Raw genomic sequence first — 21961 nt, 5'->3', positions numbered from 1 at the left:
AGCCTCACAAGGTTAATTCTTAGATGCAATGAAAAATGCAATAGAGCAGAAGGAAGTCACGAAAACCGATTTTCTACCAGCTAGCTTGCTCATTTGACACAAAGGTTAACAATCCCAGTGTGAGAAGTCTTTCAGTGGTAAGCAACATTATATCCCTTTTCTTGAAAATAACATTTATCAATAGTAAAACGCAAACCTTGCTAGGAACAAACACACATACAAGTGAAGTAGATAAACACTCTGTAGGGTAACTCCATTTTTATCTGACAGTTGAATGGGCAGAAAAATGCAATTTTGGATTAAAATTTTCTAGACAATGAAAATATTTTTACAAGACATGTTAAATGCATTTAACATTACAAAAGTCATACAAATCTATAATCTGAAGGGAACAATTATAAAAATAGGCACCCTGGAGAAGTCAAAAATCAATGTATGCACATTTGCTAGCAAATATTCATCTACTAAGAGTGCACGGTCAGTTAAAATTGACCATCTGTTATGACAGAAGCATTATCTGGTAGCCACAGATCTGTACAAAAGTTTGTCTACAAAGACTGAAAACGAAGAAACATCTAAGTTTCTTTAAAGGACATGTACACTTCAGAAAGTATGACGCTACTCAACTTTCTTACAAACAGAATACATTTGTTGACTGTGCCCACAAGCACGTTAGAAACAAATTTACAAATTAACATTTCTTGTTTGTAAAGTGACACTTTGCTATGCACATTTTTAAAATGTAGTAACGCTCTTACAGTAGGTCATTCACATTTGTTAGTCTTTACATAAATACTGCAAATTCAAATACATTTCAGTAAGAGCTTTCAACTGTACACTTAAGATTCCAGTACTTGTCACAATGCCACTTCTGCCCCTGAAGGCTGTTCAACAACATCGCATGTTATTTGTGTATAAGGAATGAGAGAGAAATTTACTTATTTTAAAAACCCTCAAGTACTATATTAGAAACAGGAACTTTACACGACTGCTTTTAGATGAAATTCCTTCTGTCCTAAATGAAGGGGGAAAGGTTTGGTTTCACTTGCAGTTGTAAGTGTGTGTTATATCTACAAGCTTGCAGCAGCACTACTGATAGAAGCAGCAAAGGAGGCAAGAAGATGTGGAGCAACTGTTGAAGGATATTTGGCCTGGTGCATACTGGTAAGCAACAAATCTTAGGTTATGTTTATGGTTAAGACACTTAACGTAAACATAAGAGGTCTGTTCAGATATTACATGGCCTTCAAATCTAGACTAGGCATGACTGAAGATCCCAGATTCAAATAAATGTGAAATCTCACAATGCAGACATTACTTTATGCCAACAATGATGAAGCATGCAAGTCCTCAAACAAAGCAATGTCTTGAATAGACCCAAAGTCTTGGGCAGCTATGCTATGATTGTCACAATTTGGTTAAAAGCACAAACATATTCTGGATTTAATCCAAGTACAGTGCAAGCATTATGGAGTGTTTGAAAAATATATTAACTATCACTACGATTAAAGCTAAAAGGCATTTACGTTTTCTCTCCCAGCAATCATCTTGAAGGCCTTATTTATTCAAAACACTTATAAAAAGTGAATTAAAGGGTTTTATCCAGTAAAGTTGTCCTGTCCATGCAAGGACTTATGCTTAAGCATCTTGAGACAGTTGAGGAACCCCCAGAACATATTTAGGGGGCAGCTGAGAGAGGGAGGGGAAGCTCCATAATACAAGTGGAAGTCCTTTCACAAACAGGATCACTTTGCAGGATGCAACCCACAGTCTTGCCATAACATTTCCCCTCCTCAAAGATCTGACTGATTCCATGATAGCTCCTGAGGAATATTTTGTTTTGTGCCCCCTGCTTGTAGTTTTAAATAAAATGTTTGGAAAGCCAAACAGTATGTTCCATACATGCAGAGATATATAAATAATGTTTTCCAGAGCAAGTTTCAATATAAAAATATATTTATACAATTCATGATATGAAAATCTTTCCTGCAGCACAAAGACAGTCCCAACCAACCCCTAGTACATCCAACTGCTATGCAGAATTTGCAATATTTAAAGTAGGCTGTGTGGAACACCAGCTATTGCTATTTAAAATTCTAGCTACTATTTTATATATTAAACTCAAAGTCACTTATTAAGGCATCATTTCAAATACTAAACATCTGATGGACTGACTTTGTTACAAGATATCCAGGGCAACGGAAATAATTGACTCAAGGAACTCAACATACTTTCTGCATAATTTTTCAGATTATATGTACCATTCTGTGCATAGTTCTGATATCAGGATATCCTCCAGCATTTGTAAGATTGCAGTCTAAACTAAAATAGTTTTAAAGCCTACAACAGCAAGAAAAACCTACAACAGCAAAAAAAAATCTTACCAATGTGGCAAGGCGACAGTAGTATTAGAACTACTGTAACTTTTTAGTTAACAGTACCTGAATATAAAGGGAAAGTCAAGACAACACTCCCATTAAATGCACTTTTCACAATCTTGCAAGGGATTCCAGGTAAGAGTCTTAGGTCGGGCCAGTACTTTATAAAGCATCTTCAAAAATACTTATTCTCTGTTTGCTCAGAACTCCTTAACAAGGGTCTGTCTCCATAGAAAAGCTCACCTCCTTACACCTATAACCACATACAGCCTGCAAAGGTTCTTATCCTGGAAATGATCAATCTACAGGCAGGTAGCTAAATATTGATATCACAAAGCTATGTAGGCCTGGGGGTAAAGGTCAGATGCAGCATGCAACCCATACATTGGCTACCCCTGAACTAATGAAATTCCCTTGGTTTATGTACACTAAGGACAGACCAGTGGCGGAGCTTCATGCTCCGGCACCGAGGGGTGGAAAGCAGACAGGGCGTGCGTCCTGGGGGCAGGGCGTGCCACCTGTAGGGGTGTGGCGCCCAGCGCGGGCGGTGGGGGGGCAGCCACAAGGGCACCCCACCAGGATCGTGCTGCCGGGGGTGGTACGCTCCCTCCGCACACTTCTTCCTCTGTCAGTGGGACAGAATTAATATGCCATATTGAGGTAGTACAGTTCCCAAAAGTCTATCACTTCAGTTTTAACATGAGCTGGTCTGAAAGTGCCTCCATGGTAAAATAAACCTCCCATACAAACACACAAATCATTCCTTATTGTGAAAACTTTACATAACCAGGGAGCAAAATATTCCAATTGAAACCCAAGGTGACAGAAACCCCTAGGAGACTGTACTTCTTTGTTACTGCATGTATCCTTTGGTGAAGTTTGTAAGTATAAACACCAAATAAATAATACAACACTGTAGCCATAATTCATTAAGCCAGAACAGTAACCATCATGGGATGGACTTCCCTACCCACAACCTACCATTCTAAAACCATGAAAGGCTATTCTACATTAGAGATCTTGAACAATTATGCATAAGCATTTCCTGCCTGGAGAAGGGCCTTGGCTCAGTGATAGAGCACATGCTTTGCACGCAAAAGGTCTCAGGTTCAATCCCCAGGTAGGGCTGGGGGAAATCCCGGTCTAAAACCATGGTGAGCCCCTGACAGTCAGTGCAGACACTACTGAGCTAGATGGACCAATGATCTGACTTGGTGTAAGGCAGCATCCCATCTTTCTATGACTGATAAAATGGTGGTTGGTGATTAAAAGATGCATGATTTCCATTATGTAATATAAAGAAAGTGCCCTGAAATAGAGATGAGTAACTAATATTAAACACCTGTGAGATCGGAACCCAAAGGAGGTATTTCATAATGATTTCTACTAGTTAAAAGGTAAAGGTACCCCTGCCCGTACGGGCCAGTCTTGACAGACTCTGGGGTTGTGCGCCCATCTCACTTAAGAGGCCAGGGGCCAGCGCTGTCCGGAGACACTTCCGGGTCACGTGGCCAGCGTGACATCGCTGCTCTGGCCAGAGCCAGAGCCAGAGCCGCACACGGAAACGCCGTTTACCTTCCCGCTGGTAAGCGGTCCCTATTTATCTACTTGCACCCGGAGGTGCTTTCGAACTGCTAGGTTGGCAGGCGCTGGGACCGAGCAGCGGGAGCGCACCCCGCCGCAGGGATTCGAACCGCCGACCTTTCGATCGGCAAGCCCTAGGCGCTGAGGCTTTAACCCACAGCGCCACCTGCGTCCCTTTCTACTAGTTAGTCCAAGTCATATTAAAAAGGTACAGCATTCATTAGTTGCAAAAAGCAAACTATTCCTATTTATCAAATGAATGCCAGTTTAAAGGGGATTTCTTGTAGATTCTAATTTTAAAAGTGTAACAATGCTGGCTGAATAATTATGCATTAGCCTATAATGAGTGCAAATCTTGTTAAAGCACAAAAGTAACAGGTCCAAAAGTCTTTGTATCTCTCTTAAACACGCATGCATGTGCAAAACCATCATTCAATAGCTGTAACTTCTAAATGAAGTATAAGTGAGGTACAGAAACCTAAACATTGCAACATGTTGGGGCGCCAAGCATTTATGCTCAATGGTTGCATATTCTACCTATTGCAATATATATTTCCAATGCTGGGTTTATGTCTCTGATCAGTTGTAGGATAATTTGATTCAGAATTACTGTGGTATGAAGTGTTCATCTGTATTCCACTTGGTGGCAAAGGTGTCTCTTTGTTTAACACGCCAGTGTCTGCAAAATACAGCTTGGGTCTCTGGTGGTATTTCATCCTGTATGTATCAGTCATACAGTTGTCAACTGAAAAATAAGTAGTAAGAGATACAATATCATTGGCATTTGCATCCAGGGAGCTAGCACCTTGTCCTGTGAGGCAAGCTCCCTTATGTATAGGATTATTGGATACAGCCTGCAGATCGTTTACTGATAAACTTGATGGAAAATTCATCTTGGAAGACTCATTCCCGTGAAATGATTTAAGTCTTTCTTCATGTGTAAATGGACTTGCTTCAGGTACAGTCTTTGAAGTTACTCTTGCAACATGCCTTTCAACACTGGAAGGATTTGTGCCCGATACTTCTGTTGGTTTTAAATCCACAGCAGATTCATATTCTAATCCATGCAAACCAGTGAGAGCATATTTCTTTGGTGGTAAAGGAGGAGGAAGATTTTGGTAAATCGCTTCTTGTGTGTCATCATCAGTCCTACTACTATACAAATGAAGTTTATGTTCAGCAGGTGCAGCAGATTCAGTATAGGAAGGTTTGGATATATTCTGTTGTAAGAAAAATGCAAGCGCTGGCCTGGGTCTAACTGTCCTTGTATGAGGCAACTGCAAATGGGAAGAGAAAGACTCACTGTTCTGAACCTTTTCAGACATTGTTAAGTTTTCGCCATTGTAAGAAGCTGAATTATCAGCACTGTGTACTGCTATGTTTGTTTCATCAAGTATCTCTTCAGTAGGCCACTGTGCAGAGCTTTGCTCACTAAGTGCATTGTTCTTCATTTCTCTCTCAGAGTGGTCTTTTAAAGCGGTCTGTAGTGTTAACGAAGGAAAAAGCTTCTTATTGCCATCAGGTATGTCAGTCCTAGAAAACAAAGCATTAAAGAATGAAAACCACTGAACACTTAAAACTGCAATCCAATTCTAGTTGAAGTCAACAAAAGAAGTTTCATGTTATTTCAATTATTCTGGTTGAGCTGCATATTTTGAAGGTTAGGCTAAGCCAGTTTCAACACTACCCAGCATTCAGAATGGACTGCTGATTAAGAGGCAGGACTATATAGTTATCAGTATGGTTGATTATTCATGGCTGAGTCATTAGGGCAGAGTGTGTATTTAAGAAGCCCTATCCCAATTCAGCCCTCTTTCTTATCAAACATATGAAAAATTGTCACAACACACTACATCTCAGGAGAATACTGTAGAGAAAGGGCAAATCTTGCCCTACACTACTGATGGTGAGTGGCCTGATCCTCCCCAACAGGGAAGCTGTGGAGAGCGCAGTATTTTGCATTATATGGTCTTCACACCACCACATCATGACCATAGACATTTTGCTAATTTTCAAATAATTCAACATCCAGTTGTTTTTCAGGATCTCGGGGAAAAAAAGTAAACTATTTTTATTGCACTGTTTTCTATGCATCTGAAGTGACCAACACCAGTTAACAGCTACAGGTATCACCTGAAGATAACAGAATTCAAGTTAAAACACAGAAATAAAAAGGATTAACAAAACACCTTCCTCAAATGCTCATCAGAACAATACTGATTTTACCTGGCATCACAAAGAAAGGACGCCACATGCAATTTCTCAGGAAGGCAGTTCCAAACCCTGAGAATCACAAAGCTTTATCTGGGTTGCCACCTACTACATTTTAAAGCAGGCACACAGAGCAAAGCTTAAACTAATTATCACAGCATATTACTAGATTGGCATTAGAAAAGGAAAGAGATCTTAAAGGCAGTTCCACACAGTACCCCTTACACTAATTTAACCTACACATTTACAAAAGAACAATGGTGCAAGATTGTCTTTAAGATTTTCAAACAGGGATGGGTGTTCCAGTTGTTGTTGGACTGGAACTATTATCATCTCTGACTTTTGGTCATGACATCTGAAGGAGCGACAGGGCCTCTTAAAACAATCTTGCATTGTTCTTTATGCTCTGAAATCTCAAAAATGCAATTTCAAGGCAATGTTCAGGGATTAGGCTAAGCCTTCAACAACTGGCCAAAATAACTAACAAACCTGAAAACCCAATAGTTGCTATACTATGGCTGTGTTGGCACCGCAATGCTAAGCCATCCTGTGCACACAGCCCAAGTACTCCCACTTCACCTTCTTTCAGATGTGTGGGTAAGCAAACCATGACAACTAGGTTAGTGGGATGTCCAAATCCCGGACTGTGGTTTGTTTTGCCTTAACAAACCATGACTGCAAGGTCATCAAGCCATGGTTTAGGCTGACATAGTCACTGTGAGGGGTGGATTGAAGTCGGAGAGCTTGGACTGTGTACACAAGCATGTAGCTCATGCACAGTATGACTTACCAAAGCACATTTTATGATTTGGTGTTATGTGAGAACACTGCCAATTTGTAGAATTGAGGATCTTGGATATCAGCAAAAATTCTTTTAAAAATGTGAAAGTTCTAAATGCAAATTTAAAACATTTTTTACAAAAAAATAAACTTGTTTTTTTTTTCTACAATAGCTGCTTTAGACTACATAATTGCATAAAGGTTACCTTTGCATATGCAGATGAGATGTTGAAGGTAGGTTATGAGATCTATAGTTCATATGAGTATTAACCTGGTCTTTCTTCAAGGCTGCAAAACAGTGTTGTTGTTTACCTTAAGCACATTATGATGTATTTTTTTTTAAATATGCACAGGAAATATCAGCAATACCAGTAATGAGCAAAAAATCTTGTGAACTTAACATTTGCTTTCTAAAATAAAAAAATCCCACTTGAAATCCCATGGTAAACGTAAATAAAGCATGAGGTATGCCTAGGATTCTTTTTAAGTACAAGGAGAATCAACCTTAATGCCCCCCTTCTACCATAATGCCTGAAAAGGACGGCAGTCTAATATTTCAGCTGGAGATATTAAAGTAGGAGCTTGCAGTTGCCATCAATGCATAAAAAAATCTATCATCTGTAACTGGACATCTGCCCTTTGATATTGGTGCACTGTATACTTTCAGGCAGCAGGCGAACACAACATGATTTGAATATATGTTTTATAGAAGTACATAATTTTCTTGCTGATCATTTGCTTTTTTCTGCTTTTTAACCATTGTTCTTATTTTGAGCATTAGCTACCCTCGGGACAAGGTTTGGTTTGAAGGTGTGAGATACAAATACTTTTATAAATAAATCTGCAATACACTTAGGAATTTACAAGATATAAAACTTACCAGTAGAATATAGAAGCCATACTGACAACCTTATTTTAAGATTTGATGTATTCACAAGTAAGTTAACAGAGAGAGGCATGTTACCAGTTTTTTTGGGCAGTCAAGTATAATGCTGTACCGGTACCAAAGATAGATACACCTGAACAAATTATTAAGGTGCCAAATACAATTAAGTCATCCTGAAGCATAATGTTTTGAAAACATTTTCTACATAGATTTCCATATGAATATATTTAAGCTTCCAATAATGCACTGCTGACAAATTCGCTACAAACATAAATGGTTAAGTTGTCCATGCAAAATCTTTTGAAGTTTCAGAGTTACTTTACTAGATTGCTCTTTGTTACTATGCAGTTGCCTGTACTGTACGTAAGATGGCAGCAAATGCTTACAAGAGAGGACTCCTATATAATATCACTATGGCAAGTGTTCAATCAAAGCTGCTCACTGACACCCAGAGGCTTGTGCCTTCAGAATTCCAGCTAATTTAAAAATAGATGTGTTATTTTTCTCTTCTGCTGACATGAAGATCCATGCATGGTTAAAACCAGAGACAGTCCGGTAGGAATTTTGGCTCTAGGTTCTAGTCAAACTAAATATGGCAGATGTTAGGCTCACATAGCAGAGGTTTCACCATTATCAATGAAGCACAAATAGTTTAACAGTAATAGAAGGAATTCTGACTTTTGTAATTATAGAACTTATTTGGAGAATTGTTACATAGCAGGAACACTTTTAAAGCTTTCTTGGACTGCCTCTCCATCAAAGTAGTGAGCTCTTTTTTCAGAAAACAGTTCAGAATACAAATGACTAAGGTGGACAGTGATATAAGAAATTAGGGAGCAACAAAGCACAATGTGATGAGATAGAAACTTAATTTTTTAGTGTTAGATAAATTTGTTTTATAAACTTAGAAACCTTTAAGAGTTGAATACACTTAAACTGAGAACAACTGAGTTCTTACCATCTGAAGAGTTTTTGTTCAGCTGGGAGGTAGACTGCAAGATACACCCAGAATATCTGATTAACTGGTCACTGTGAAAAAAGATTAAGTAAAAACCGTAAGATTCAGATTCTGCCAAGATTTCATTAAACCTAAAGTATCAAAGAATATTTCACAGAAATATTTACTGATATTTACAACATCAGAAGTTCAAAATTCAAAATAGAACTCCACTGTACAAGACGACTTATTTGGAAATATCTTTTAATCCAAATTTCTCCCTCTCTCCCACCTTCCAATCTTGCAAGAGATTATATTTTGTCACACTTTGTCCACCTTTCAATAGCATATGCACAGCCAATGCAGAAGCACCATTATAATGTGCCTGACCAAGCAGAAGGTATATCGGAAAATACAAGCAGAGAACTTTACAAGGTCACAGACTTCTTATTCTGCATACATACCCTTCTGCCATATTCTGCCTCAGCTTTAATGGAAAAATAAATCTATTTTTGCTTGTGCATCTTTCAAGTATTTGCCAGCACAAGTAGCTCAATCAATGTCAAATATGAATTACTACAAATACAATGCAGTAAGGACAGATGAGTTCTCATTCTCACAAATGTAGATAACAGTATCTGTGCTGAGTAGCAGCTTAATGAAACTGAACTCAAACACTAAATTCCCTTTCCAGCCTGCAAATCTTAAAGGCAGACCCAAGGTTTGAGTAGCAGTCCAAAGTTCTGAGTTGCTTCAGAGAAGCTCTGTTTTGTCTCAGACAATGTCCAAATCACTCCAAAGCAGTCTGCTTTGGTTATGGATTCAGGCTTCATCCAAACTGGATCCCCACTCCTAATTACACATACTTTCACAAGACAACTTTCATGTTTATTACCTGCAGGAAACAGATTCCTTAACTGTGGTAGTATCTACTGGGCTGGTTCCTTCAATGACAGGTGAATCCAGATTAGCAGATGCATTGCTTATATGATCACTGCTTTCATAACCAGATTCAGTCCTTTGTATCTGCCAACTATCAGTATGAGTTTTCCTCTCTGTAAATCCTACACTTTTTTCTGCATTTCCTTTCCCTTCTGAATCCAACGAACTCCGGCTCCCTTTCTGTTTTGCTTCATCTTCATAGATAGTCATCAAGCCTTTTTGACTTCGAGTTTCTTTCGGCCAGTTGTTTGAACTCTGCTCCTTTTCATGTTTAGGTTTATTGCTTGCATTTAATTTGGGCTTTGAACTGTGTTCTTTTTTCTCAGATTCACTAAAGATGCTATCCACATTTAGCGTCTCTCTCATTGGCTTCCAACCTCTGCTTCGACTTTTGCTGCTACTGATGCTTCCCTTGTCTTTGGAGTCTTGGCTACTGTCTGTATCGTAACCAGTGGTGCTATCAGTCTTTACACGGCTCATCTTCTCTCCATCAGAAAAGCCATCTGTTTTGTTTGAGCCCAACACTTGTGCAGTGGGTCTGATTTGGTTATGTATTTTTTCATGTCTGTAAGGTCCTTTTCCCTGACTGCCATACACACGTTCATTAGAATGCTGCTTAAATCCATTCCCAGAAGGTGGCGATCCTGGCTTAAAATTGGTGCGGACCTCTCCAGATAGATCTATGGGGGGAAAACACCACAACATCACATTTTAAAATATTCTATCGCATTAAAGCAACCTCTTTTAAGCTTTAAGGGCAATTTATTATTCTTGTTAATACAATTAAATTTCAGAGCAAACAATAAATAGCACTTTTAAGACAGGGGATTATTTAATTATAGTAGGTGAAATTTAGTCATTGGAAGTGCTCTCCTCAAAGTAGGTTCTGTTACCTCTCTGTTTTCCAGATTCTCTCTTTGATCCTCTGTCAGTGTCTTTTCGTAGGGAGGATGAGAAGTTTTTCATCTCGGCTACCTTCTGAGCGCACTCTCTGGAAAGATCCTTTGCCTTTTCCCTATGTTCATTATGCCCTAATTTAGCTGAAAAAATAGAAATGAATATGCATTGAAGGTTCACAGTCATAGAAACAACCAAAAGGCCAAATAGTCCACCCCCTGCCATGAGACAAAACCATCTATCTCAGAGCCACCAGACCAATATGGCAGATTTCAGCATGCTACCAGCAGACCAGACAAACACTATAAGTATAAATAGCTGTAGATGCTGCGTATATGTAAGCCAAAACATTCTACGGGGAGGCCCTAATGGTCAGAAATTTCAAAACAGCCAAAATGATATATCTTAAATAATGTAATGTTACATTACTGTTCGGTTCAAATGTGTTACCCACTAAAACTATTACACATTCAATTCAACAAAACCAGTGCATAATAAGCACTGTAAGTTAACATTACTATAATGTTTAAGATATATACCTGATCCTCTGACACCACCAGACTGAACATGGTTTCGACTAAAAGTTGAGTCATCTGGCTGATATTTTTTAGTGTTCTTCTGAGTAACTGATTCTCCAAGCCCATTCTCTTTCGGACGATCTGACTTAGAAAAAGTAGACTTTTCAAATCCTAGGGAAAGGAATGTTAAACAATGTTAATATATTTGAGGCTAAAAAAGCCAACAATCATTTCTAGCACTAGAATTAAGGCCTAAGCTCTGTATGTGTCATCAAGCATGTGCTTAAGTGAGCATACGTAAACCTGACTGCCTTTTCTCACAGGAGTACCAAACAGGTTTTCTGCTGAAAATCACTTTCTACCTGATGCTATTTGCTCCTGACAATGCTGTTTACGGTAAGCAACACTTTCAGTCAGAAATTGTTCCCATGAGGGAACAATCTTCAGCAACGCCCACCTCTCAGGTAGCATGGTTCCCTGGTCTGATTTGGAAGTATATTCTGGATCACACTATGCACTCGCTTTCTCTTCAAATGAAAAGCAGTCAGATTAAATGGCAGTTTGTTGAAATATGTCATTAATGTCACTGGTAGTTAAGCCCTTACTTTTCTTACCAGACTGAAGTCCATGTAGTACAGTGGAAAAAAATGTCAGCATGAATGTGATAACATTCAAACAGTTCTATAGCTAGATGCTGAATGCAGAAAACCAAAAAAACCTACAATACTAATTGAACTCCCCACACTGAAAAACTAAAACACCTAATATTTCAAACTATATTTCCAAAGGGCCTCCTTCCTATGCTAGCTTGCTCCAACAGAAACACTGCAACTGTTCTAAGCCCATTCCTCCTTAATATGGGAGGTAGGTCCATTATATTGCCTCAGCTGAAACATTAATAGTACCCAGACCCTTCAATCTCCTCCACACCCACCGCCCCCAGCTTCCCTGACACATTAAGAACTTATCTAACTACTTTCACCACAGGGATACTAATTTCCATGATGTTTCCCACTCTCAGATTGTCTCATGAGAACCATCAAGTAGTCAGTTTCACTGCACAGCAACTGACATTAAATGTAGATCATGAGGAATAGGAAACTCAGCATATACAATGGCTAGTTCATACTACCCAAGGCTAGAGTAGAGGACTGTCTGCTTCCTTCTTTCCAGCTACTAACTCAGGATACACCAATAGATCATGTATATGTAGACTGTGTACACAGTTAAGCACTTGGTAAATTATTTTTTAATAATATGAAAAAAGAGCCAAGTGTATTACCAAGTTCTTCTCCATTTCCTGCACAGGCTTTATAATGAGACCAGTGAATTGTCTGCCTTGGTGCATCTTCTGTTGATACAGGTGTACCATCTGGATTTGCATAAAACAGCAGCAATGGCTGATAGTGACACCGAATGCATTTGGACACCACATCTTTCCATTTTGTTCCAACCTAAAAAGTTATGTTTTCATGAGATATATAAGTAATTCAATTTAGTTAAGTAATAGTTATAATTCAATGATGATAAAATAGATATAATCTATATTCAGTTGACAACTTCTCAGAGAGATTATTCTGACTTCTTAAGAGAAAAGAGCTACTTTCATGTCAGTGTTTGATCTCTTTTCTAACAGTGAAAACTTAGTGGAGTAACAAATTTCCTTTCCTTTAAGTGCCACCTTGTCAGAACTACATATAAGTATTGCATTTTACTTTTGAACACATCTAGGCAGTTATGTAGAAAGATACCAAATCAGAACAGCTAAACTTACCTCTTTCACATTTGCATCATCAAACAGCACCCATTTGCAACTCTTGGTATGAAAGGCAAAGGCACAATAATGTTTGCTTGCGTAGCAAATCATCCCCACAAGATAAAGCTCACTATTTTTGGCATTTTCATCTGTAACTCTGTAAAACAGCTGCAAAAATGATTCATCAGTCAAAAAGTATGGCAGAGCTAAAAAGCATGAAAACTATGTAACCAAGCTGAAAAATGGGATATAGCTCATTACTTCAGTTAGCAGTATAGAAACAAACTGTAGACAAAATCATTGATGTCAAGAATTGGTCGTTATATGATAATTAGTCACCTTTCCCAGCATTGTAATTTACTACACATAACTGTGTATGTAGTTGCTATTGATGACATGTTCCTAATTACAGCATGACTAGACCACAACAGGGCAAACTCCTTCAGGCAATCTCAAAAATGATTTAGTCAAATTTTTTGTTCTGAATCAGGATTTCCCATCTCTTTAAACTGCTCTAAAATTTGTTTGTGTCCTGGAGTCTTTAGTCAGAGAACTGAAAAAGATTAAGAATTGTTGGGGTTTTTTATTGAATTGTTACTGTTTTTAAAAAGTTATTTATACTAGTTTAGCTATACTATAACCCACTGCGCTGAAGTTTTGTTTTGTTTTGTAGAGGTATAAATACCTTAAATTTTAAAAACTTGTTTACTTGCACACATTTACAAATAAGCATGCACCATCTTGTAAGGTGACATCTTTGTCAACAGAAATGACTATTTGTCCACACAATACAATACTGTCAATACAAAACAAAATTTACAAATAGATATAGCATTACATGTAATGAAAAGTATTAGGGACTTAACAAAGATATGCTGTCCATTTAATTGGGAGTGCCTTATTAATCAAAATATTTAAAGTCTATTGACAATTAACCAGCCAATGCCCTGATTGTGGAATCCACTTGGCACTTCCTTTTGGTGCCAGATGAGCACATTATTTTCCAGGGCTTTTAAGTGAGCTTGTTCCCTGATGAAATGAAACATTATTATTTGCTTTATCTTTTGTTAGTTGGTGACCAAGGAGATCAGGTACTACTGTTAAACACACTTTCTGTGAAATACCCTCCCCGGACAGGCTTACCAAGAGTCAACTATGATGTTATTTTGACACTAGACAAACATCTTGTGCTACATTCAGCTAACTATTATTCAGAGTAGAACCACCAAAATTAATGGATCTAAGTTAAGTTTTGTCTACTCTGAGTAAAAGTTAGTTGCATACAACCTTTTTTATATGCCTGGCCATGTCATAGTGTAATGTAAGCTAGTCCTGATTAAAGTTTTGATTGTTCTGCTGGATTTATAGAACCTTTATAATTGCTGTTTCTGCAGCTTTATTTTACAGAATTTCATACATTTATTTTACTGCATGCCACCTAGAGACCTTACTAACCACCACCAATGAATTTTTCAAAATAAATGTTTTAAAAAATTGTAATAGAATAGTGGGTGAAAACTCTAAAATAGTTTAAAGCAACGTAATTTCTGTAGCTGTACTGCAGCATTTTATGGTAACTGAAAAGAAGACATTTCAAATGTTAAGGTATTTTTTAAAAGAGACTTTTCCTCCTTTCATCTTGCAATCCTATGCACATTTACCTAAGATAAAGTCTCACTGAACTCAGTGGGGCTTCTGAGTAGATATGCATAGGATGGCACTATGAGATAGGAATGAATGAGCACCTCTTTGGTGAGGATGACCCAAAACAATTATATTAAATGCTGTTGCTCAAATACCCCTGGAAGATAAAGTTGTGTTGCCAAATTCCGGATGACATCTTCTGTTAGGTCAGAATGTTCTGAATCCCAGACTAAGCCAATTGTGACAATTTCAGGACAATTCATGAGAACACGTCGGATTTTTATTTTTTGGCCACAGTTACTCTAGAAAAAGGAGAAAAGATAAAAACTAATTAGTTTAAATCCTCAGGATTTATCTATTTCACATTGAATTCAGAATAAATGTTACAATATATGTCTCACAATTACTTAACGGCATGTTACTTTAGCAACTTATTATTTAGATCTAAAATAAACACCAAACTAATCGTAATTATGCTCTATTCAGCTGAGTTTCTTACTACTACTTTCTACAATAGATTTCTGAAGACAGAGAGATAGATTACTGTTATTTAGTCCTCAGATCACTGCTATTTGACAGACTTGGATATTTCTGCAACACATCTAGATACTGACAGAATGAGGGAAGTAATTGAAGGCAAAATATTATTTTTGTTTAGTAAGTCATGGCACTGTGTTTTATAAAGCACTATATTTTACTCTGACTTCTTAAGCCCTTTACTACCACATAATTTACATCTGAAAGGTCTAAATCACAACAGTTATTTTCAGGTCAAATTATCTGAAATGACTATTCCTATACTTTTAAGTTTGAGTGTATGCAGAGTAATAAATTTTATGAATATAAATTAATTTAGCCGTGTGCACAACTAAACAATAAGCACACTGTCCTGCCCCATATATAGAACCAAATAAGGTACACCAATTTTAAAAAATAGATGTCCAAAGCGACTTGCTTCATTTGAGAGCCAGAGGAAAATAAGCGGTGGTCCTCATTCACACATCCAAGAGGCAGTTTCCTATCTTCCTGAGGACCTTGTCCATGCCCTATTTGCCTCCTACACTCAAGCCTTCTTTAGGTATTCATAGACACATGGCAGTAACCCCATGAAAGAGAAGAGCATGGCAGTATGTGCTCATGGTGACCAATCTCAAAAACTGCTTGTGGATTAAGAGCATGTATGCAGCAGGGTGGCCTACTGAATGCATGTGGGGTGTCCCTGTGAGATGGAACTCCAAGCAGGCTACGTGTGTTTGGTGCAGTGAGCTGCTGCAGACATGCCCCCAACCCAAAGAGAACCTTTGGGAAGAATCTGCACAAGTGGAGGGCAAATGTGTGCGTTCCCATTCTCCTCCTTCATGGGATTATCAGCACATGTTTTTTAACATCTAAAGAAGGCTTCAGAATGTGGTAATCCAAGGCAGTTTTACAATGTTAGTCTAAATTAAAAATAAATCAATGAGAAAGAAACAGACCAAATTCCCTTTCCAGTTATGGAATGTTCAGCTTCATCACTTTTATGAATTTAGCTCAAACAGAAACATTTTTTGTTTACTCACAGGACAGCTCCTGAAGTCATCAGTAGTATTTGCAGTCTGAAGCAGTTCTGCAAACATTTCAGGCTTGAGCCGCTCATGTCTTTCCAACATTCTATCTACTTCATTGCTGCAGAAAAGAAGAAGTAAATTTTAAACTTAGCATATAATACTATAGTAGCAAACAGCTATTTTCCGCTATTTGGCCCATGTACTATACAACAAATATGGGTGTTTTAGAACTCTAAAATCTTAATCTATGCAGAGAATGAAGAATCAGACAGAGGTACTATGTCTGAAAAGGAATAAGGGAATTATATAACCATTACTATTTTGCACCCTAATTTCTTTTGAAGGATTTCAAAAATCAATAATATTTTAGAAATGCATTCCAGAGTAATACCAGAGTAAGACAACTCAAATACACTGCAGGTTATGGACTCATTAATAAATAGTTTAAATCCGTATGTTATGCATTCAGTATTGGTATACATCACTGTAAACCAGCCATTTTATTTCTGGAAGGGGCCATTTATGACATAGTCTAAAAACTCATAAATGTGATGAAGTGTATGGATAAAAGATTATGCTTTAAAAACATAATCATATGTTTTGTAATATTCCCCTGGTTAAAAATATTTTGATAGCTTCTTGCCTCCATTCTACATAGAAGCAGAACTACAGCCTAAACTGACTGGAAGTTACTCTACCTGGTAGGGCAAGAGCCAGGACTGAAATTGAACATTTGGTCCCAAGAGAGGGGGTTCCTTTGTTGCCTGCTCACCAAGTGCTAAAACCGTCCAGGGCACTCACCTCCCGATCCTGCTTTACTCAGCAAGGTATGAGACTGGGTGAGAGAAAGGCAAATAAACTGTCCCTAGTGTTAATTTAAAAGAAGGGGGGGGGAACCTAGCAGGAGTTAAGTTAAACTCCTAGCAGGAGTTAAGGAAACAGTCGTGTCTTTAAGTAGCTCCTGCCATGGAACATAGGTCAATTCCAATCTTGCTTCCTGTCTTCCCAGTGGGATTCAATTCCTATCAGTCCAAATTGATGCCCTGCTCTTGAGGGTGAAAGACAAGAGCTGATTCAATGGCCTGGTTCCTACAGAACACTGAGCCATAGTTTAGGGCTACATGAACTTCCCTGCAGAAGTCTTGTGGTCAAGCATGCTGCTTCCCCTCTCCTCCTCTAGCAAGTGCCAGAAGGAAGAGATCAAAAGCACCTGCTACCTGATTTAAACTTATAATCTGTTGCTATGTCCAAACTAGGTTAAGAACTATGTTTTATTAGAATGAGCCAGAATCAGATAGATGGTGTGAAATGTTACTGCAGAGGAAGGGTAGATGTAAGATATGTTGAATATGTGTATTTTCAAACATGACCCAATTCCACTGCTTCCTCAAATGTCATTGAATCCTTAACTCTTGCAGAACAGTCATCTCTCTTGTTTCTCTGTTTTATTGTGTTATGATGTATTTAGGATATTTCAAATAAATAAATAAATAAACAGTGATTTAACTTTTGGTACAACACAGGAAAAAGGAATAATATTAATGTCTATTGAAGTTAAAACACCATATAGCCTGTATCTGTAGCAGTGTCCTAGGAAGGCTAGCTACATACATGTTTGATCCTCACGTAACAGGTGTTATGGAAATCTGTAAAAAAATGTGTATCCCTGGGAGTTAGTGAATTTTTAAAGCATTATTCAGTTTATCAACAGGGTATTGAACACATCCACCTCCATTCTATTCTCCACTATTCCTTGGAATTCCCAGTTCTGATACTATGAGAATCTGGAAATAAAAAGAACAAAATGAAAGAGGTCTGGGGTAGAATAAAGGAGAAAACAAGGCCTCTTACCATAGAGCTGTTGTTGAAATGTAACGCACAAATTCTGTGAAAGGCAAAGGATCTGAAGATGCCCCACAACTGCGACATACACACTACAAATAAAAAAAGTTTTAATTTTTGTAACTTTGGAAACTTTAAGAGCACTAAATTCAACAACAAAAACAAATCTTACCTGTTCATATAATGTCATAGCAAACTTCTGATGGGAAATGCAGGATTTAGACGTACACATATCTGTTTCACTGCTTGGCACTATGTGATAGTGAATTCTCTCAAGGATGTTTTCCTAAACAAAGGAATGCATTGATTCATTTAATAGATTTATATTCTGCGTTCCCACCATTCAGACTCCCTATAATTCTATGCCAGACTCCCATGCTGAAGGTCCAGAACCCTCCCATATACCCTCATGATGGTGAAGCAAAGCACAAGGCACATTGTTTCTTCACTTGTTATGAATTACAGTTCCACTTAACTCCAGGTAATGGACAGTAAACAATGTCTCCAACAATAATTGTATTAAATATATACCATAATTATTCTTCTCAAGTCCGCCTTTTTAAAAAAGGCTATAGAACTTTAGTGTCCGAAATATTTAGATTCCTTTTAATTTATTCTCATCCTAAACCCCAGTGACACCAAAAACCTAAAGGTTAAGAAGCTTCAGTGAGAGATGTGAACATGGCTCTTGTATCCAAACTAACCACATCACTGCCACAAAGTATCAAAGACAAATTTTAAACAAAAGCATAATATCAAGCTCTTACAAAACATTCTGCTGCATCATCCATGAAACCAAGTTGAAATCGCTGTTCATCTTTAAAGCTTTCAGCCAAGGCATGCCTCATATTATTTGATGGGAGTGCTTTTTCTCGACTGTGCTGGAACTGTGCAAATATAGTCTGAAAGTCAACAGTACCATTAATTAATACTTCTAAATAGCCGGTTTTTAAATAGGCTAGCATACTCCAATGGTTTCTTCATCTAGGAGACAATTCAGTGAAGTCTGATGTATTGAACACAGTGCAATACCAAATACGTCTTCTTCTAGTAGAGAAAAAACTTATTACCTGCCCTCTCTATTGGGCCATGTTTCCCATTTTCTGCACAACTACACCTTGAAGAAAATAAATGGGATTTGCAATGAGACATTGCCCTAGGGCGGTAGAAACCCTTGCACTGGTGAAGGGAATGTAAGCACCCTCTGAATCAGAAACTTCAATCTAATCTAACAACCTGCTTCCCTCTATGTCTAATCAGTAATCTCCAGAAAACCCAAATGCAGTGCATGAGGACATTAACCCAATTCCACAGTTGCTCCCCAGCAGCTGGTATACTGAGCATGCAAGTTCCATGCAACAATGACAAGTGGGACCGGCAACACAATATTTCAGTATATCCTCAAAGACGTGTTCATGCTCAGATTTCTAGTAGTCACTGCTCTCCCTCTCAAGGATGTGCTATTAGGGATTTAAAGAGACTCCTCTGTCCTCTCTTTCCCAGTTTTCTAATCCATATTCCATTGCTGTAATTACAACAGTATACAAAATACTTAAGTGGCAGCAATTATAGCTGTTAACAAATGCTCCTTTACAAAAACATGTTTTGAATCATGTTTCCCTTGAATAAGAATTTCAAAATCTCTTTTATGAACTGGATACTGTGATTCTAAACTTACCTTTAAAGCACAGAATATGCAGGCATCACCCTGACAAACATGTCCTGATAGACCTCTTAAACTTCGCCGAAATATGTCAAGTTGCCATAAAACCTAAGATGAGGCGGCAGAAAATAAAAGCTTCAATTTCTTCAATAACATATTTGTCCACATATATAGTTGAAGGCCTACAATAAACTGATCTTTCATTACAGTACTGATACACTATGGCAACATGGAGTACTAGACCCCAGATCCTGCGATCGTCATCTGAGTCCCTTCTTTATCTGCTTCCTCTGTGAGAGGTTCAGAGGGCTGCAACACAAGAATGGGCCTTTTCTGCGGTGACTCCCCTCTTGTGGAATGCTCTCCCCAGGGAATTTCACCTGGCACCTTCATTACATATCTTTAGGCATAAGGCAAAACATTGCTCTTCTCCCAGGTCTTTGGCTAATTAAACAATCTATGGCCTTTTAAACTGTGGGGAGTATGGTATTGTTTTTGTTTGTTATTACAGTATGTATTTTTGTAAACCAGCCTGTGATCTTTGTATGTGGGACGGTAAAATGAATGATGGTTCAGAGCAGGGATGGGGAGAACCTGTAGTCCTCCAGATGTTGCTGGACTACAATTCCCATCATTCATGACCACTGATCATGCTGCCAAGAGATGCTGGGAGTTGTAGGCTCATCATCTCTGGTTTAGAAATAGGATCCTTTTAGTTGTGCCATTAGATTCACTGAAAAAAAATTAAGTTATGCATATGCAAATTCAAACTACTACATGTTAGAAGGGAGAAAAATTGGAAGATCAAAAACTAAGAAGTATTAGAATTTTCACTGAAATACTGTAGCTACTTTCCCCCATGATAGCTCAATGGTTATCACACACAGAGCTGTTTTCAGTGGCTGAGATGACCAGCTATGGTTCAATTTAAACAGTGGTTTGTCTCTAATACAGCAATTCTAACTGCTGAAAACATCAAATCAAGCTTTGTCTGCACATGTAATTCTCTCCATGAACAAATCCCAAATCCTTCTATCCTATCTTACTCTTTTTGAACAAATACTAGAAAGAAGGGATACAATGTCAAAGTGCAAAGACGTTTAAAGTAGGACTATGAAGAAACCTAATGCCAGCATGGCCCTATTTAAATGCATATATAGCAGTGCATATTCACTCCAAACACATCAGTTACAAGTTATCCTTTAACTTCATTTAATGTGCATTCTAAAATGCTCTCAATTTACTTCTGATGGTAATTTATGTTCACATATTCTTGAATCTTTTGTAACTGTGTGTGTGGCCTTAGTAGGTTAGTAAAAGAAACCTATTAAAGGCTTTTCAAAGGAATTATTTTCTTCCTACTTAAGCAAAGCTTGATAACACCCATGTTGAAATGCTGATCAATTAAAGGGAAAGTTTTCCAATTATGAGTGATGTATTCAAGTCTGCAGTCCTACTTTGATTAAGTGGAACCTCTTGGCCAAGGAAGATAACCACTACTTCATCAACCAATGAAAACACAGTGTCAAATTTGTTTAAATACATGTGGGTAAGCTCCCGTTGCTCTGTCCCCAGCTTCTGCCAACCTAGCAGTTCAAAACCACACCAGTGCAAGTACACAAATAGGTACCGCTGTGGTGAGAAGGTAAACGGCATTTCCATGTCTTCTACCAAAAATGATTAAATGACAAACATTGATAATATGTGCATACTAAAGCAAAATGTAATTTAGCACAACTAAGGTAAAATTCAGTTGCAGCTTAACATGTATTTTCTATGGAATACAAATGACCACAATATTATGAAGTCCTACAAATTCAGCATAAGTAGAATAAGAGCCTGTTCATACAAACAAGCAGCAATTATCAGACATGCTAGCCACCATACAAGGGAAAATGGCAGCCCTTTCTGGAAAATACACCAGCTCAATAATGGGAAGCCACTGTGGTCATCTGCTAGCCTTGTGGGTGTTTTTTTAAAAAGTTTCAAATTACATGAAAGATATTTGTTGGCCTGAATTGCTTAGCAAATACATTGGGAGACTCAAGGTTAGGAACGGTAAGATTAGCATATATATGCTTCATAGAAACATTGGTTTCAAGAGTCTATAAATTATATACAGTAGACTTCAATTTGCTGCTGGCTGTTGGGTTCTTGTGGACTCACCTCCTCACCACAGTCACTATTGCCAATTCACTTGCATCCCCTCCTTCTGGAACCAAACTGTACAAAAGGCAAGGCAAGGAAAATGGAGGCTGTTGCTCCTTCTCATTCTTGTCACCATGTACAATCTTGGAAGATACATAGTGAATGGCGGGGGGGGGGGGGTGCATTTTAAAGATATTAATAGCCAGCTTTCAATATAACTTATGAAGC

The 21961-nt window shown here is 38.0% G+C and overlaps 1 protein-coding gene across 1 annotated transcript in view; it reads right to left on the bottom strand.

The window, feature by feature from the left end:
- Positions 1–228: 228 nt before the first annotated feature.
- USP53 (ubiquitin specific peptidase 53) overlaps positions 229–21961 on the bottom strand; it is a 29272-nt gene continuing 7539 nt past the window's right edge. The window contains exons 3-16 of the mRNA XM_079990371.1: positions 19601–19693; positions 18690–18824; positions 18095–18208; positions 17932–18014; positions 16093–16198; positions 14689–14835; positions 12908–13057; positions 12416–12587; positions 11155–11304; positions 10612–10758; positions 9672–10398; positions 8798–8868; positions 7160–7241; positions 229–5495 (exon numbers count right to left, since the gene is read on the bottom strand). Of these exons, the coding sequence (XP_079846497.1) occupies positions 4496–5495; positions 7160–7241; positions 8798–8868; positions 9672–10398; positions 10612–10758; positions 11155–11304; positions 12416–12587; positions 12908–13057; positions 14689–14835; positions 16093–16198; positions 17932–18014; positions 18095–18208; positions 18690–18824; positions 19601–19693 (3177 nt within the window). The 3' untranslated portion in view covers positions 229–4495. The remainder of the gene's footprint in view (positions 5496–7159; positions 7242–8797; positions 8869–9671; positions 10399–10611; positions 10759–11154; positions 11305–12415; positions 12588–12907; positions 13058–14688; positions 14836–16092; positions 16199–17931; positions 18015–18094; positions 18209–18689; positions 18825–19600; positions 19694–21961) is intronic.

The sequence above is a fragment of the Podarcis cretensis genome (genome assembly GCF_951804945.1).
Source record: "Podarcis cretensis genome assembly, chromosome: 9".
NCBI lineage: Eukaryota > Metazoa > Chordata > Lepidosauria > Squamata > Lacertidae > Podarcis > Podarcis cretensis.
The sequence above is the reverse complement of the archived record's forward strand: the minus strand, read 5'-3'. Positions and strand labels throughout refer to the sequence as shown.